The sequence below is a fragment of the Podarcis bocagei genome, assembly GCF_964188305.1.
Source record: "Podarcis bocagei genome assembly, chromosome: 1".
NCBI classification, from domain to species: domain Eukaryota; kingdom Metazoa; phylum Chordata; class Lepidosauria; order Squamata; family Lacertidae; genus Podarcis; species Podarcis bocagei.
The window spans coordinates 11,171,397-11,189,357 of NC_138125.1; the positions used below are offsets into that span (position 1 = coordinate 11,171,397).

General features: G+C 45.4%; 1 protein-coding gene across 1 annotated transcript in view; it reads left to right on the forward strand.

Annotated features, from left to right (window-relative positions):
• Positions 1 to 17,961, forward strand: part of SYNE2 (spectrin repeat containing nuclear envelope protein 2) — a 229,664-nt gene that overhangs the window by 127,915 nt on the left and 83,788 nt on the right. The window contains exons 61-70 of the mRNA XM_081213478.1: positions 402 to 476; positions 1,196 to 1,465; positions 3,526 to 3,759; positions 6,686 to 6,868; positions 8,560 to 8,688; positions 9,833 to 9,945; positions 10,608 to 10,764; positions 13,144 to 13,272; positions 14,516 to 14,668; positions 16,478 to 16,687. Coding sequence (XP_081069604.1) covers positions 402 to 476; positions 1,196 to 1,465; positions 3,526 to 3,759; positions 6,686 to 6,868; positions 8,560 to 8,688; positions 9,833 to 9,945; positions 10,608 to 10,764; positions 13,144 to 13,272; positions 14,516 to 14,668; positions 16,478 to 16,687 — 1,653 coding nt within the window. The remainder of the gene's footprint in view (positions 1 to 401; positions 477 to 1,195; positions 1,466 to 3,525; positions 3,760 to 6,685; positions 6,869 to 8,559; positions 8,689 to 9,832; positions 9,946 to 10,607; positions 10,765 to 13,143; positions 13,273 to 14,515; positions 14,669 to 16,477; positions 16,688 to 17,961) is intronic.

Consider the following 17,961-nt stretch of genomic DNA (forward strand, 5'->3'; position numbering starts at 1 on the left):
AATGCCAACGCTGGTGGAGCCTCTTGGGAGTTGTAGTCCAAAATATTTGTTGGGCTTCAGGTTGAGAGAGGCTTGTGCAAACAAACCACATTGCTAGATGGTTTGGCACTAATCAGAGTTGTTGAGACTGTGCTATTTTGCACTGGGCATTGATCCAGCGTACTTTATTTAAGGTCTATTGACTTTGAAAGATAGATGCAATTTTAATCCCCATTGAAATCTATGGGATTTAAAAGCGCTTTAATTTTTGGTTGGCTCAGGCCCTATTAATTTGTCTGGATTAATTGGAGCTTTACACTCATGAGAAACTGACTGGACATTGAACTTTGGGGAGGACTTGAATGAAAAGTTCTTTTCGCAACTACAAATAACTGGGCTGTATCTGTGTGTGTACATTTTAGCCGAAAAAGCGAGGGTCACTGTCTCTTCTACCTTCCTTGGTTGAAGAAGCTGAGGACAATTCATTCCACAATGAAGTGAGTATAATGCAGAATTGGTTGGATTAATTCCTCAAAGAGTGACTAACTGCTTCACAGAGTTTGGTGGCAAATTCTTTACCGTGTACTAGGACACCCATTTTAGTTATCACAGGAGCTGCTGAATTGTCCATCGTTTCCATCATTTTTACGAATGCATCACATATAGCTCAGAGCTTAAAAGTGGGAGCTATTTGTGAAAGCTTCTATGAGCAATCTTTTGGCCAGTTTGTGGGGAGGGGTGTGTTTCTGTGAAAGGACGTGAAGTGATTTAAAAAAAGTTGGTTCTTTCATCAATTTGACAGGGGGACAATTTGGTGAAAGGACCTGTAAGTCTTTGCCCATTCAAAGTGAGAACAATGCTGATCCAAGAAGACTGTTTATGGAAGATCATATCCTGGCTTTGTAAGCCAACTTCTGGATGAGCCTTTTGGCCATGCGCATAGCCCCTCTGTTCCTTCCTTTTTGCAAGCAAGGAAACAAACCGAAAGGTTTCCCACTAACCATAGTTTCTTGTATCACACAAACTGGGAAACTGTGGTTAGCACATTTGCAGCAAGCCCGAATACCTAGTGAACGCCAAACCATAGCTAAAAATCCTGGCCTGTTCTAACACTGCAAATAATAGTTTACAGGTTTGGGATGAAACAGAAAATGAGCTGTGCCTTCCTAGAAGGCTTCTGCCTCGTTGGGAAGTGTGATGAAACACTTGTCTGTTGCATGACTGCAATGTAGCTTCTTGTGCAAAGTTAAGAGTCTCCCCAGTTCTGCTTCTTGCTCTACTCACCATTGGCACATGGTACCCCCAGAAAGTTGCCTACAAGGGAATGTGGCTCTCAGGCTTAAAAAAGGTACCCCGAGACACCATCAAAGAAAAAACATTTCTTCATCTCTGCTTTTCTTTGCAGGCTGAGGAGCCTGACCAGCAGTTAATTTCTTTGTCTCCACAAAAAGCAAGAAGTGGTGAGGCTCTTGGAAGTCATAGCGAGGTAGGTGTGCTAACTTTGGGTCCATTAAAGCTATCAGATTGTTACCAGAAAATTGCTGTTGAAAATATCACAATCAGATTACCTGTTATACCAGCAAATCAAAATGAAAAATGAAATGAAAGAACCTGGAGGCAGATAGACTGCATTGTGCAGTGTACGTACGGTCATAGGATTTAAGCCATTGTCCCCAATCACTTGCCTGCCAGCTGCTTTGGACTACGACTCCCATCATCCCTGACCACTGGCCATGCTGGCTGTGGCTGATGGGAGCTGTGATCCAAAATATCTGGAGGCCATCAGGTTAGGGAAGGCTGGATTAGAGAGAAAGCCTATACAATAATCCATCATGCCTAAATGTAGCTTCTCTGCATAACATCCCATCAAAGGTTAATCTATATTTTTACTTTAGGAAAAAGACAAGCGAGGGGAAACATGCTGCAGGTTTATACACTGTCGGAAGTGAATAGGGACAACTTTTTTCTGTCTTTCAAGCCTTAATGGTGAGAGATTTAGGACAGACAAAAAGGAATTTGTTCTTCACACACCACGTAGTTTCATTATGGAATTTGTCGTTCGCAGGATATTATTATTATTATTATTATTATTATTATTATTATTATTATTATTATTATTATTATTATTATTATTATTATTATTACAATTTATTGCTTGCTCTTCACCTAAGTTCCCAGGGTGGGTTAGAATGATTCAAACAAATTGTTAATATTAAAGCACACTATTAAGGTAAAGGTAAAGGGACCCCTGACCATTAGGTCCAGTCGTTGGCCGACTCTGGGGTTGTGGCGCTCATCTTGCTTTACTGGCCGAGGGAGCCAGCGTACAGCTTCCGGGTCATGTGGCCAGCATGACTAAGTCGCTTCTGGCGAACCAGAGCAATGCATGGAAACGTCATTTACCTTCCTGCCGGAGCGGTACCTATTTATCTACTTGCACTTTGACGTGCTTTTGAACTGCTAGGTTGGCAGGAGCAGGGACCGAGCAACGGGAGTTCACCCCGTCGCAGGGATTCGAACCGCTGACCTCCTGATCAGCAAGTCCTAGTCTCTGTGGTTTAACCCACAGCGCCAATTACACAATAGTAAAAGCAGTTTTGAGCCACTTAAAATTAGAGAAGTATGGTGGGCCCTAACAATATACCTCTCAAGTGTGAAAAGCCAGGGCAAAGTGCATTCGTTAAAAGTTGTCCAGTGAAGGTGTCAAGACACACCTCTGTGGGAAGGGAGTTGCACAGTTTAGATGTGGCAGTTGCCTCTAGCTCAGGTGGTTTAAAAAGAGGATCAGATAAATCCATGGCGGTTCTATGCATCGGAGTCATCAGAGCTCTGATGCTGCAATCCTGTACCCTCTTACCTGGTAGTAAGCTCCAAACTGAACTCACTGAGACATAAGTAGACATATGTAAGGTTGCACTGTAAGAACTTGTTGCTGGGAAACAGCAGTGAAGAAGGATATTGCCATCAGGTTAGGATGGAGGAGAAACTGGCTTTTGTTTGCATTTTAGTTGTAGTTGGACACCACCTGGAATAAATCAGTCCTATCTCTAGTTTCAGAGCTGAAAATATTCCTCCCTCCCTCCCTCCCTCTCCTTCCTTCCTTCCTTCCTTCCTTCCTTCCTTCCTTCCTTCCTAATTTTAATTGTTTTTATTTTATTTTAGCCCCAATCCTTATTCATACTAAACCTCAAAAGCAGCCCAAAGAAATCATACGCTGGCATGTAAACCAGCTTTGAAGTGCAGCGTGTAAAATCTTAACCACACGCACCAGAAAAAACACTTCGGGTGTGTGTGTCCCGCCGGGATAGCCACCTAATGAACTGTGAGTCAGCAGACTTCCTGTGCGAGCTGAGCTCTACCTGTGCAAATGCAAATCGGCTGCTAAGAAACCTGTTGCACCAGATCACGGGACTCTCAGCTGGCACCTGGGCTTACTTTTCCTTTCCTTTCTCCCCTAACCTGCCCGGCTCGTGCTGCTTTCCGAGAGCACGTTAGCTATTTTTCAGGCTCGCAGATCTTCCACCCTTTGGCTTTTCTTTCCCACAGGGCAAAGCCTCCTCCAGTCGAGTCACAAATACTGCCGAGTGCTTATTGGGAGATTCAGAGGAGCTTGTGGGTGCCGGTGGGCCTGACTCAGAGCTTGCCCGGCTCCTCCATGTGTGGCAGGCACAAATTGCTGAGCTGGAACGGTGGCTAGACCAAACGAAAGAGTCCCTGGGATCGGGAGGCCAGACCCGCCAAATGCAACAGACAGTGGAGCAGCGTCTAGCTGCGTGCCAGGTAAGCTGAGCTGAGCGGGCCAAAGGTCACTGTTGCAGTTTCGTAAGCCAATCACCTTTGCCTCTCATTTTGGTGCGCCTACATAACGCCTGCAGCCTCGTCGTTCCTGCTTCTGGCTCTTTTTGTGTGTGTGAAGCTGCTGCAGTAAACAGGGACTGGCTGGATTCCTTATAGGGGCACACAGAGAAGGGCGCTTCCCCCCATGTTCTCAACTGGCTTCTTGTCTGCCTAACCTAGGCAAGCCCTAGGAGTTACCTGCAAATACAGGCTATGTTACCCAACCACAAGTGAATGCAGGGCCAGAACAGGAGAGACACACCAGCCAGGAACATATATGTGCATTTCCTCCTACAAGCCCTCTCTCTCCCGCCGGTTTTCCCTCCAGCCGGGCTCTGAGATTGGAAAGCAGCCCAGATTTGAAGGGAAACAGCTTCTTGCAGCGAAGGGAGACTGGAGGGTGGCTAATTACTCCCCATACTGCTTTTTCCCTGCCTCCTACTCCCTTGTATATTCACGTTAGCTGGCAAGCGTGGCATTGGAAAGGGTGGTGGTGGATGAAATGCCATTTTGCAGCAGCCAAGGGAAGGGGGCACTAAGTTCTTATCAATGATTTGTTTTGTGTTTTGTTTGGAGACAAAGGTCAGCATCGTGCAGACACAGTGCTGCCGAGTGGCCAGCATTTGCAGAGTGCTGCTGACCAGTTAGTTGCTGCATCCCCCCACCTCCAGTGCTGGCTTGCAACACCTGCTGGGAAGGGTCATGAAGGCAGAGCATTCACATTCCAATAATCTCAACTTTCGTTTTAAACCACTGCCAAGTTTCTAGTCCCTATTGCTTTAAACTGCATGGGCAGTGCCTAATGAAATCTCCCAAAGCCAGCAGGGTTTCTAGTGATGTGCAGCAGGACTATCATGCCCTTTTTATATTGTAAACTTCCCTGTGAGCCTTGGATAAAGGGCGGTATAGAAAATGTAATAATAATAGTAATAATATCCTGCATATCTCAATATGCACCCTCCCCCTCCCCCCATTGCTTAGAACAGAATAATTTGCACAGACGTTCATACCAGTAGCAGCATGCCGTTTTTCTTGGCGGAAAAATTAAACTATGTCATTGCTAAAGTTAAACGTGGGGGCACAGTAGAGAATGCACACCTCTGCTTAGGCTGCAGGAGTTCCTTACATTTCAGATCTACAAATCATGTTTGCATGACAAATAAACTCTCTAAAACGAAACCCAACTTCACCTGACTCAGCTGCAAATAATTAAAGCATGATGTGCTCCATATGGAAACTAATTAAAAAAACAAGCCCATTCCTAATTCATCTCCAGAACTGTAGAACTCCCAAAAGAAAGATAGAGAGCAGGTTTCTGCAACATTTCTGGAAAGTGCCTTTCTGGTTCCAGTGAGGTGTCAGAGTTGTGCTCCCATTCCATCGATCATGTGCCTCTCTAGGCGATAGATGGGCTGAGCTGATTGGAGGACAGGGACTGTGTACACGCTACGAATGTGCACATACCACATTCACTATGTCGCTCAGAGAATTCTGGGGGCTGTAGTTTTCCCCGAACAGGGTTGAAATTCCCAGCAACAAACTACAGTGCCCAGAATTCTTAAGGGACTGAACATGCTTCACAGGCGCTTTAAGGGAACGATGCGTATGCAACCCAGCATCTGCTTCCCCTTCTTCCCTACATTTTTGAGAATGTTCTCGCGTGATTGTAGCATATACTGCTACAGTCTTCTTTATCTTTCCCTTCATAAACTTCAGCCTAAAACCCTCTAGCCGGCATTCTGCTTCCAAAATGGTTAATTCCTCATCTTCGGCTTAAGACCTTAATCTTCATCCCCAACAGAAAGAACACCATGGAGACCTATCCAGAAAACATGAGTGTGCTGAGTGGTTGCACCTAAATTAGCTTGACTGCATTTGTGGGTGTCTCATATACTGATACTGAATTCATTCTCGTGAGTGTGAATCCAAAATGCAAAGGAGAGCATCGACAGGCTTTGATACTTTGCTGTTGTGAAACCTGCCTTCACTTTGACTCCCCTCACCAGCCCTGACTTCATGCAAATGTAGGGCTAATAATAAAAAATAATAATGCTATTATTTATTCCCCTCCCATCTGGCTGGGTTTCCCTAGCCACTCTGGGTGGTTCCCAACAGAACACTAAAACAGAATAAAACGTCAAACAAGTCTGCCTTCAGATGTCTTCTAAAAGTCAGATAGTTGTTTATTTCCTTGACATCTGATGGGAGGGTGTTCCACAAGGCGGGTGCCACTACCAAGAAGACCCTCTGCCTGGTTCCCTGTAACCTCACTGCTAACCACAGTTTCCCAGTTTGTGTGATACAAGAAACTATGGTTAGTGGGAAACCTTTCGGTTTGTTTCCTTGCTTGCAAAAAGGAAGGAACAGAGGGGCTATGCGCATGGCCAAAAGGCTCATCCAGAAGTTGGCTTACAAAGCCAGGATATGATCTTCCATAAACGGTCTTCTTGGATCAGCATTGTTCTCACTTTGAATGGGCAAAGACTTACAGGTCCTTTCACCAAATTGTCCCCCTGTCAAATTGATGAAAGAACCAACTTTTTTAAAATCACTTCACGTCCTTTCACAGAAACACACCCCTCCCCACAAACTGGCCAAAAGATTGCTCATAGAAGCTTTCACAAATAGCTCCCATTTTTAAGCTCTGAGCTATATGTGATGCATTCGTAAAAATGATGGAAACGATGGACAATTCAGCAGCTCCTGTGATAACTAAAATGGGTGTCCTAGTACACGGTAAAGAATTTGCCACCAAACTCTGTGAAGCAGTTAGTCACTCTTTGAGGAATTAATCCAACCAATTCTGCATTATACTCACTTCATTGTGGATTAAAAAAGAAAAAGAATGATTAACTGCTTGACTTTCCAGGCTATCTTATCAGAGATTGAACAGAAAGTGGCGCGCCTATTGGAGGACTGCAAAGACAGGCACACCGGTGAGGGCGCTGGCCTCCATCAGGAGGCAGAGAGCCTGTCTTTGAAGCTGAGAGATGTGAAATGCAACTTGGAAAGGGTGCAAGGCATGCTCCAAGGGAAGAGCACAGAAGAGCAGGTAAAACGAAACCGCAAAAAACAAGGCCAGTGTGAGAGTCGCTGTTGTGCGCATGTGTTCGTGTGGTGACGCATGCTGCAGTTTGCAAAGCTTTCATATCAGTCTTACTATATACCTGTTGGAATGGAGTACAGTGGTACCTCAGGTTACATACACTTCAGGTTACAGACACTTTAGGTTAAGAACTTTGCTTCAAGTACGGACCTCCGGAACGAATTAAGTACTTAACCCGAGGTGCCACTGTATTCTGCAAAGGGGCATGGCTGACTGGCTAGGAGGCACACGGAATAGGAGCAGCCCGCGCTGCCACGTCTTGTTGCAAGGAGAAGTCTCAAACCCCTTCGAGCAGCTGCAGGAGACTTCTCTATTTGTGCAATCAGTTTGTTAAGCCAATTCTAAATCTTGTGAGAAGAGGGCGGGGTGAGGAAATCTGTCCTACACTGGTCGTGTTGCATGTGGCCTTTCTCAGATTGGGAGGTGAAGCCCCCTATGCCTGTTTGGTTGGTTTTAAGTCGCTTTGGGTTGCCATGGGCAAGATAATTCAACAAATCCAATACAGTGGTGCCTCGCAAGACGAAATTAATCCGTTTCGCGAGTCTCTTCGTCTTGCGGTTTTTTCGTCTTGCGAAGCACGGCTATTAGCGGCTTAGCGGCTATTAACGGCTTAGCGGCTATTAACGGCTTAGCAGCTTTAAGAAAAAGGAAACAAACTCGCAAGACGTTTCGTCTTGCGAAGCAAGCCGATAGGGAAATTCGTCTTGCGGAACGACTCAAAAAACGGAAAACTCTTTCGTCTAGCGAGTTTTTCGTCTTGCGAGGCATTCGTCTTGCGGGGCACCACTGTACATGAGAATAATGATTCGAATGCTTGTAGAGGTTTCCACAGTCTGGAAGCCTAAATAGTCAGGATTCCAAACAATGCAGCCTCCTTGTTAGTCTTGGAAAATTCTATTCCACCTTAAGGAGCAGACATGGGATTGTTACATGTCACATGTCTGTTTACATACCAGCACAGCTTGCTGGGAACTTCCATTGTGTGTATAGCTTTTGCTTTTTACTGTCTCTCTGAGGAGAAGAAAGGGAGACGACATGTTTTCTTTGTCCTGATTTATGCTTAATAAATCTTTAGCTGATAGTATGTTTCCACAAGCCTCACGCCTGTTCTGTTTGCGCAGTATTTTCTGCCAATATAGTGTGCTCAGGCTTTTGAAGTCTGAGTCGCTGATTTACGTCGCACCAGAGATTGGGGGATCATCATGGCTGGAAAGGCATGATCCAGCTGGGGGCTAACCAGCTGGCATCTCGACCCCCGAAAGATGCTGACAGTTAGTTGTGTGATATTTTATAACATGGAGTTTTTCTATGTTGATTTTATTTTATTTTATTTTATTTTATTTTATTTTATTTTATTTTATTTTATTTTATTTTATTTTATTTTATTTTATTTTATTGGTATTTGGATCTTTATGAGCTTGAGGTTGTAAACCACTTAGAGATTCCCCACCCAAAACATCTGTAAGTGTTATATAAATTGTCTAAGCCAATTCATTATTTGTGCTCAGGGAATCTGTGGCCGAGTTCAAAATTTAGCATTAAAAAACTACCTTAAGGCGCTCCCACCTTCCTTCACCTTTCTATCACTGCAATCTTATCCTGAAAAGTTCCTTTGACCTGTGTGCCTCTCTCTACAGATCAGCCCTGAGGAAAATACCTCTGAGGAGCTCCCTCAGCCCTTTTATTTTGACCTCTCTGATACATTCCCGCTTCTTGCCTTGGACCAGCCTCTCTTCAGTAGGCAGAATGGTTTAGAGCAGCAGCAGGTAAATCGGCTCCCTTTCCCCCTCCTCCACAACATGGCAAGATAGTTTTGCTGTCTATTGTTCTGCCTTATTTAATTTTGCCGCCTCTTGTATACATCTCACACGTAAGTGCCTAAACAAGCGCCTTCTCCCAGTATCAACCATCTTGGGTCCGATGCTCAGCAGGTGAGGCCCTGTTGGTGGTTGCACCAGTTGGTGTTGAAACAGGACAGGGCCTTTCCGGTGGCTGCTCCCATTTATGAGATTCTCTTCCTAGCGAGGGGCATCTGTCAACCTCATTACAGTGCTACCTCGAGTTACATACGTTTCAGGTTACAGACGCTTCAGGTTACAGACCCAGAAATAGTACCTCGGGTTAAGAACTTTGCTTCAGGATGAGAACAGAAATTGTGCTCCGGCGACGCGGTGGCAGCGGAAGGCCCCATTAGCTAAAGTGGTGCTTCAGGTTAAGAACAGTTTTAGGTTATGAACAGACCTCCAGGATGAATTAAGTACTTAACCCGAGGTACCACTGTACTGACTTTCAGAAGGAATTTAAAAACATTCCTCTTTTACCGAGGCTGAAATACACTGTTAAGTTTGGTAAAGAGGGGACCCTCTTGGGCCCGTGGGCCTTAGTTTGCCTACCCGTGCTCTTGGGAGTTCTATCTCTGTCAGAAATTCGGTGGGTGGCCAAGAAGAGAGAATTCTCTTTGGCACCCCAAAATTGTGGACATGTCTAGCATCTTCACCACAAGAGACATGTCTGGCATCTTCACAATGCAGCTTTTGGCAAATGCTGAAGACACACCTCTTTATCCTGGCCTTTTAACACCTGAGATGTGTGTTTTCAGGGCACGCTCTATTCCTGTGACTGTAATTTTTAACATTAGATTGTTGTAACCAGCCATGGGGCCTGCTGGTGAAGGGGGTCAGTATGAGGCTGTTGTTATCATCAGGATTAACAACAGCAACTGTGTTCAACTTCCTTCTCTGTCTAGAAATCCTAGTAAAGGAAGAAACCAGTCCCCTACCCTCAGGGCTCCCAGTCTGAGCCATACTGCTTCTGCCACCAAAACAGTGAAAGGGGGCGAGACATCGCTTTCAGGAAACCCCAATTTTTCCACGTTTTGAGTTTTCCTCTGTTTCTCTTCCTCACTTGCAGGAGCTGCTGCTGCAGCTGTCAGAACAAAACAATCTTGTTGACTTCATTGACGTGTACATGGAGAAGATGCAGCCGCAATCTGGGGGTGGCAAAACTCTGGAATTGCAAGAAAGGTACAAAAAACAAACAAACCACGCACTCCTCAAATCTGCAAGGAAACTGCTTCTGGGCAAAGACACATAGAGTTGTGTTGTGAGAGGATCAGCCTTGCGTGCAGAAAGTCAATCCCGAATTGAGTCCCCAGCAATCCCCAGTTAGGGCTGGGAGAAAACCTGGATAACCACTGCCTGTCAGTATAGACCAGTATTCTTCAACCTTGGGCCCTCAGATATGGGTAGACTATAACTCCCATGATCCTTTGCCATTGGGCTAAGCTGGCCGTGGATGATGGGTGTTATAGTCCATCACAACATACCTCACAAGGGAGGAGGACAACATACAGTCCCCTGAGCTTCTGGAGGAAAGAAGGTTGATATACATACAATAAATAAATAAATGGAACTGATTTTAATAGTGGATTGTTTTTTTTTTACATTTTCATTGATTTATGGTTTTTATAATGGTATATTTTGTTGCGATAGCCTGCTCTGTGACCTTAGGGTATAGGATGTGTAAGAAATCAAATAAATATATTTGGGTTCAGGTTGTCAACTTTAGTGAAAGCCTGGATTTTGGATACTTCCTCTCTTTGAGCAGGTTAAGTAAACCAGACTGTGTTGTAAACAGTATTATACTGAGAGTCGTTGGTTTTTCTCTCAATTATTTTATCTCATAGCAGTCTGATGCGCCGATCTAGTCACGAGGCACCCAGCTCTGGAAGTGAGCCCCTTGGTCTGATTCCCAAGGACCAAGCAGGTGACAAGTGGCAACATTTGCAGGAGGAGCTGCTCTTCAAGGTGAACTCTCCTCACTGTCAGTTCCCTGAATCTCAGGTTAGTATACTAATTCACCCATCCCATAATAACAACAATTTCCAGAGGCATAGCTGTGTTAGTCTGTTGCAGCAAAAACAAGACAAGAGCTGTGGTATTTCAACAGCTAGTGAATTCCTTTGGCTCAGTATTATACACCTTTTTGTCAGGAGTTCAGCCTACAGTCGAGTAGAACCCTGGCAGAGACACATGCCCGACTGGCATGTTCCCTCCCTCCTGGTCGATCGTTCGGGAGCTTCATAAGCTTTCTTCAGCCCGAACATCACAGCCACCGATGCTAACCGACACCAGTACACTTAGGGATCCGCAGAGTTTGTGCATCATGCGTGACAGACCTCAGCAACTCAGCATTTTGGCTAATCTACTTTATTTACATATAAACACACACGGAGCACTGCAACATGGCTCCCTCTCTCTCTAGCATCAGACAGCAAAGAGAAAAAGAACAAAGGACAATAGTCCCACTTCACGGAACACAGTAACACAAACATCCTGTCTCCGTCACATCCCACTCTGTGGAGTCAAAACATATCACGTCATGTGATCAACAACAATCCCATGACTACAATCATAGAGCAGCAATTCTAACACTTTTGACCCTATGATTCTATGATTCTATGACCCTCTGTGCCAACCCTTTGCAGCAGTACTTTTAGGAAAATGTTCTGCCTCTGCTGTCAGAGGAGATACCGGTAGCTGGAAGTCACAGGTGGGCAGAGTGCTGTTGCACGCATGCCTTGCTTGAAGGCTTCCTCCAGACTTCCTGGTTGGCCAGTGTGAGAACAGAATGCTGGTCTACTTAGACCACTGGCCTATTAAGAGAACTGAGAGTCGTAGGAGAACCCTGTTCCCCTCACAGGGCTGCCATTCCCAGAGTGGTTTAACAATCAACCCCATGGAACTCTGGGAAATGTAGTTCTGGGAGGGAAATGGGGTCTCCAAACGATTCTTAGCACCCTTACCAAACTGTTGGGATATTGCCAGGGAGATAAAGTCCATCATGGCCCCAAGCCGTGTGCCAGACGATCCATCGATCTCTGGTAGGCACGCAGTATCATCGATTAGCGACATGAGTTTCTAGAAGTTATCTTGCCACATTCTAGAGCTCATGCACACTCTATCAGCAGATAGTCACAGCAGAAGTTGCACTCAGGAGAGCATTATTTACAAGCTTTATTCAGTGTTGGTCAGAACAAAGAAAGACATGACTGCCTGCGCCAGTGTCTCAGACAGAGAGAGAGAAACGAAAGCAAAGACACAACAGAAACATCCTGTGAAAACAGGAAATACGCAGGCTGTGACACAAACATCCTACTCCCTTTTAAGGTGGAACGGAAATATCCTAACACAAACTACATGTTCCAGGATTCTTTGGGGGAAGCCTTGGCTCTTTATAAACAGTATGATACTGCTTTAAATGTTTAGTGCAGATGGAGCCTGAGAGAGAAAGAGAGTCGTCGTAGCATATTTCCAACTTCCTAGCCATAAGGATATGCGTTGTCTGCACTGGGCCCCAGTCATCTGGGGGGGGGGGGTTGGTTTCACAAATCTGCAAAACCCCTGTGACCAAAATGTGACAGTGAGACAAAAGAGACAAGTATGTACACAATCATCAACAGTGGTGTGTCTAAGACTTTCAGATTTTTTAATAGCAAGCGTTTGAAACAGGTCAGTAATATTGTCCCCATGTCGGAGAAGAAGAGGGCAACACAGATCAAAATGGCACCTCAAAATATCATCTAGTCTTCCAAGGCAGGAGATCCATAGCTATAGCATCCTCTGCTTAAAAACCTCAAGCGAAGGAGAGTCCTGTACCTTCCCAGGTAGTCTATTCTGCTGTCGACCAACTTGTTACCTGAGAATCCTTGTTTAATTTTGGATGAAATCCCAGCTCTTGTCATTGGAACTTGTTAGTTCAGGCCCTACTGTCTGGAACAACGGAATGATATTTGTTCCATCACCTATATGACAGCCCATCAAATGTTTGTAGCGGGCCCTCTTAAATGGTCTATTCCTCAGGTTAAACCATCAGTCTTATGTCTAAAGGCTGAGACACCCAAATACTTGAAAGGTGCCTACCAAGTTGGGTTTATCGCCTTGAAAAACTAGAACGCACATTGACAGAGCTTCAGCCACACGTAGACATGTTCATTGGCACAGATCAATGCAGGCGCGGCAGATGCTAGGCTCTTGTTGTGAGCAGATTTCACGCCACCTACATAGAATGGACACTTCTGTGTCCATTCCAAGATGGTGAACTTAATATTGGTTTATGTTGTAGCTAGCTAGCTAGTTGCTGCTGTTATAAGAACATTCTGTATCACCATGAGTTTAATCTGGAGCATTTGTCCAAACACATTTTGCTTTTCCAAATGTTAGATCTCTACCAAAATAAATATTCTACCCAAGGGTGCCACAGCGAGTGTGAGAACTCCAACCGTCGAGGAGCTGAAAACGTACACGGCACAGCTTGGCAATCTGAGCCAAGAAGCGTCTGTTCAGACACAGGTACTAAAATGCATCCCCCCCCCCCGAGTTACATAAATTGCCGGCATGGCTGGTGGGCAAGATCCAGAGCCTTGGCAGAGCGCAGAATCTATTGATATGTGTGTGTCTGTGTGAAATCCCATTAGAGGAAACGGGATCTTTCCCCCCAGTGCTAAAGAGCAGGCATAGAGGGGATGTTCCATATGGGAGGCATGGGGTGGGGGAGAATTAAAGCCCCTGTAGCTGACATGCCAGGGTCCCAGTCTAGATCTGGAGTCTCACGTCTGCAATTTACCTTTTAAAACAGCCATTTGCAAAATTGCTAATTGTGCAAATGGTGCCGCATCTAGTTTGACCCTGGGGGGAAAACAGGAGCTCAAGGAAAGGGTGGTTGTAAGAGACTCTGTTTCTATACAGTGGTACCTCGGGTTACATACGATTCAGGTTACATACGCTTCAGGTTACATACACTTCAGGTTACAGACTCCGCTAACCCAGAAATAGTGCTTCACGTTAAGAACTTTGCTTCAGGATAAGAACAGAAATCGGGCTCCGGCGGCGTGGCAGCAGCAGGAGGCCCCATTAGCTAAAGTGGTGCTTCAGGTTAAGAACAGTTTCAGGTTAAGAATGGACCTCCGGAACGAATTAAGTACTTAACCTGAGGTACCACTGTAGTAGAGGTATTCTGCCAGCAGTGTGAGGCAACCCTAAAAGGACAACAAAGCCAAAAGGGTGGGATCTGCATTTTACATACTGATTTGCTTTGAAATGACAAGACCGCCATTTTGTTGAAAGCTTCCAGTACGTAATACTCTTGCATTGCTTGCTTCTTTCTCTCCATCTCCCTCTCTCTCTTTCATCTAACCATAGACCAGCCCAAAATTGCAACCTTCCTTAAATACCCTCCATTTTTTTGCTGCCTATCTGAAATTGCCCAACACCCAGCAGGCCACAGATTCTGTCAGGCCTCAAGGCTCACCCACACCCTTTTCTGCCTAACAGCAGGCCTCCAAGGTGCTTAACAATAAGTGAAAATCAATGCCTAATAAGCATAATGAGATGGTTGTTATGTTTAAAGGCAGTGGTGACTTATGAAGGCTTGTGGTGGTGAGAGGGGTTTTGTTTTGTTTTACCATTTTGCATTTTATCTGCAATTGTTTTCATTTGTGTCAGCCATGCGGTCTGGGGAAAAGTAAGTAAGTGAGTGAGTGAGTGAGTGAAGCCTCCAGAGGAAACTGAGAAACAGCATCTCCATATCTTCCAGGAAAATATGACAGGGGAAGTTTCCTTAAGCTTGGACCAGAAGCTCTTTGAGCTGCTTTTGGCAATCAGCCGCTGCCTGAATGACATGGAGCAGATGTTAAACACGTGTGAACTCACCAGTGAAGAAGCTCCTGTGCAACAAATGCTTTATGAGGTAAATGAGTGTCTGGGCTGGTGTGAGCTGCACTCCCAAACATCTGGAGTGTCTGGAGGCGGTTGGAGGATGGATGGCGGCTAACAGATTGAGGTTGAATCCTGACAAGACAGGAGTACTGTTATGGAGGGACAGGAGGCGGGTAGGTGTGGAAGACTCCCTGGTCCTGAATGGGGTAACTGTGCCCCGAAGGACCAGGTGTGCAGCCTGGGAGTCATTTTGGACTCACAGCTGTCCATGGAGGCACAGGTCAATTCTGTGTCTGGGGCAGCTGTTTACCAGCTCCATCTGGTACGCAGGCTGAGACCCTACCTGCCCACGGACTGTCTCGCCAGAGTGGTGCATGCTCTGGTTATCTCCCACTTGGACCACTGCAATGCGCTCTATGTGGGGCTACCTTTGAAGGTGACCCAGAAACTACAATTAATCCAGAATGTGGCAGCTAGACTGGTGACTGGGGGCGGCCACTGAGACCATATAACACCGGTCTTGAAAGACCTACTTCGGCTCCCAGTACGTTTCTGAGCACAATTCAAAGTGTTAGTTCTGACCTTTAAAGCCCTAAACAGCCTCGGCCCAGTATACCTGAAGGAGCGTTTCCACCCCCATCGTTCTGCCCGGACACTGAGGTCCAGTGCCGAGGGCCTTCTGGCGGTTCCCTAACTGCGAGAAGCCAAGTTACAGGGAACCAGGCAGAGGGCCTTCTCAGTAGTGGCACCTGCCCTGTGGAACGCCCTCCCATCAGATGTCAAAGAGAAAAATAACTACCAAACTTTTAGAAGACATTTAAAGGCAGCCCTGTTTAGGGAAGCTTTTAATGTTTAATGGGTTATTGCATTTTAGTGTTTTGTTGGAAGCCGCCCAGAGTGGCTGGGGGGACCCAGCCACATCAGTTTGGCAAAGGCTGATACTTGGCTTTCTCAAGAGCAGAGCTGTGTGTACCGCACAGTTCTGCACAGAGAAAGCACGTCCTGTGTCATCAGTTGCAAATTGCAAGATTCGGCTTCCTGAAAATACCAGCTCTTATTTGAAAAAAAGATAGACTCTCGAGATTGTAAATATATGCTTGAAAGACTGGAAAATGCCAGATAATCTTGAGGGTTGCTGGATAAATGTGTCTGAGCGACAGTAGCCTCAGGGGCCCACATGATTTATGTGAAATAGTAGAAATTGCAAAATAATTCAGAGTAAAAATAATAATATCCAGGTTGGACTGATTTCTGCTTTCCTGATCATACAGGCAACTCCCAATTTGTGTGCACACACACACTATTTTTTGGTGCCAACAGTGGGTGGGGCAGAATGGGGTGATGGCAGACCGCCTGCACCAACCCTGGGCCCTCCAGGTGTTTTGAACTACAACTCCCAGCAGCCTCAGCCAGCATGCTGGTCAGGACTGATGGAAGATGTAGTTCACAACACTCCAAGAGCCCCAGTATTTTGAGGCTATTCTGAATTTCAAGGGGTTGGTTAGTGGAGGTGGATGTGGCAGTGGTAAAGTTAAGAAGAAGGGCTGATTTAGCTAAGTGCCAACTAGATTGTGGCTAAAAATGGGTAACTGAGATGGTAGTATCAGCATGCCTGGGAGAACCCCAAGATTTGTTCTTCCTTCCTTCCTTCTCACGGTGCAAGCTAAAGTCACGACAGGTCTCTTGCTTGAGAACACAAAGTGATCACGCTCAAAAGTAGTGGATGATTGCATTCTTATAAGGTCCTTTTTACTTCAGGTTTGATGAATTCCTGCCATTCCTTTTACAAAACCATATTTACAGGCCTCCTTCTCATTTTCTTTTTTCTCTCTCTTTCCAGACTCTCTCCGCAGAGCTGCAAAAGCTTCATGCGGATATTGGTGAGAAAAAGGATGACCTTCTGAGGTCCATTGCCTCTGCTGGTGGTAACGCTGATAGATTCTCTGAGTGTTTTAGCAACTTGCAGTCATGGCTGCAGTCGACCCAAGCGGCTGCCTCTTCCAGGAGCAAGTCCATAAAAGCTGAGCTGGACCAGTACAGTCAATATCAGGTACCTCCCAATTGTATTCCTTTCCATTCTCTGGTGCCCATCTAATTTGCATCTCGCAAGAGAGAGGCATGCCATATTTCTGCAATCCCCCCACCCCCATTAAATGATGTTGCACCAACTTACATTATGCACGATCAAATCTGGGGGACTCTTCAGGAAAGCATGGCCTCTTCATTTGAAATCATATAATATGAGACTTGATTCTGTAATTTGGGGTACGTTCGTTGGGTTTTATGGACACATTACATTTAACATCTACCGGGGAACCTCGGTTTTCGAACGTAGGCCATTCCAGAAGGCCGTTCGACTTCTGAAATGTTCGAAAACCGAGGCTCAAAGGGCTGTTGGCCATTTCAGTGGAGAGAATCGAAAAACACGCAGTGGAAGCCGTTCAAGGCGCGTTCAAAAACGGAAGCATTTATTTCTGGGTTTTCAGCATTTGGGTTCTGAAACGTTCGACTTCTGAGACGCTTGAAAACCGAGGTAATAATAGTAGTAATAGTACTACTACTACTACTACTACTAATTTATTATTTGTACCCTGCCCATCTGGCTGGGTTTCTGCAGATGGGCACATTAAAACTTCCCTTCGATCTAAATGTCAGGTAGTTGTTTATCTCTTTGACATCTGATGGGAGGGTGTTCCACAGGGCGGGTGCCACTACCAAGGAGGCCCTCTGCCTGGTTCCCTGTAGCTTTGCTTCTCGCAGTGAGGAAACCGCCAGAAGGCCCTTGGCACTGGACCTCAGCGTCCGGGCAGAACGATGGGGGTGGAGACATTCCACTGTATGTAACTTTTGGTCGCTGTCTGAAGGCAGCCCTATTTCAGGAAGCTTTTAACGTTTGATGTGTTTTGTATGGTTGGTTGTTTTCCCCTCTGTATTTTGTTGGAGGGGTAACCCAGTCAGATGAGCAGGTTATAATAAAATTATTATTATTATTATTATTGTTATTATTATTGTTGTTGTTGTTGTTGTTGTTGTTATTGTTATTGTTATTGTTATTGTTATTATTACACTCATATGGATATTCAGCAGGCCTTAGAGGTGGAACAGATATGTCTGGTGGCTAGGAGAGGAAACTTCAATTTCACTATGCATACACACAGACACACACACACACCCTGCCCACAAAGAAGCTTGCCTGGATTAGTCTCAAATTTGAGACAGCCCTTCATTACCGCTGAGCTAAATCGTATCTCCTGTAGGGATGATTTAATCCTTGACCTCCCTAATGGGCCCAAGCCTGATGCAGATTAGTCAGTGATTACAAAA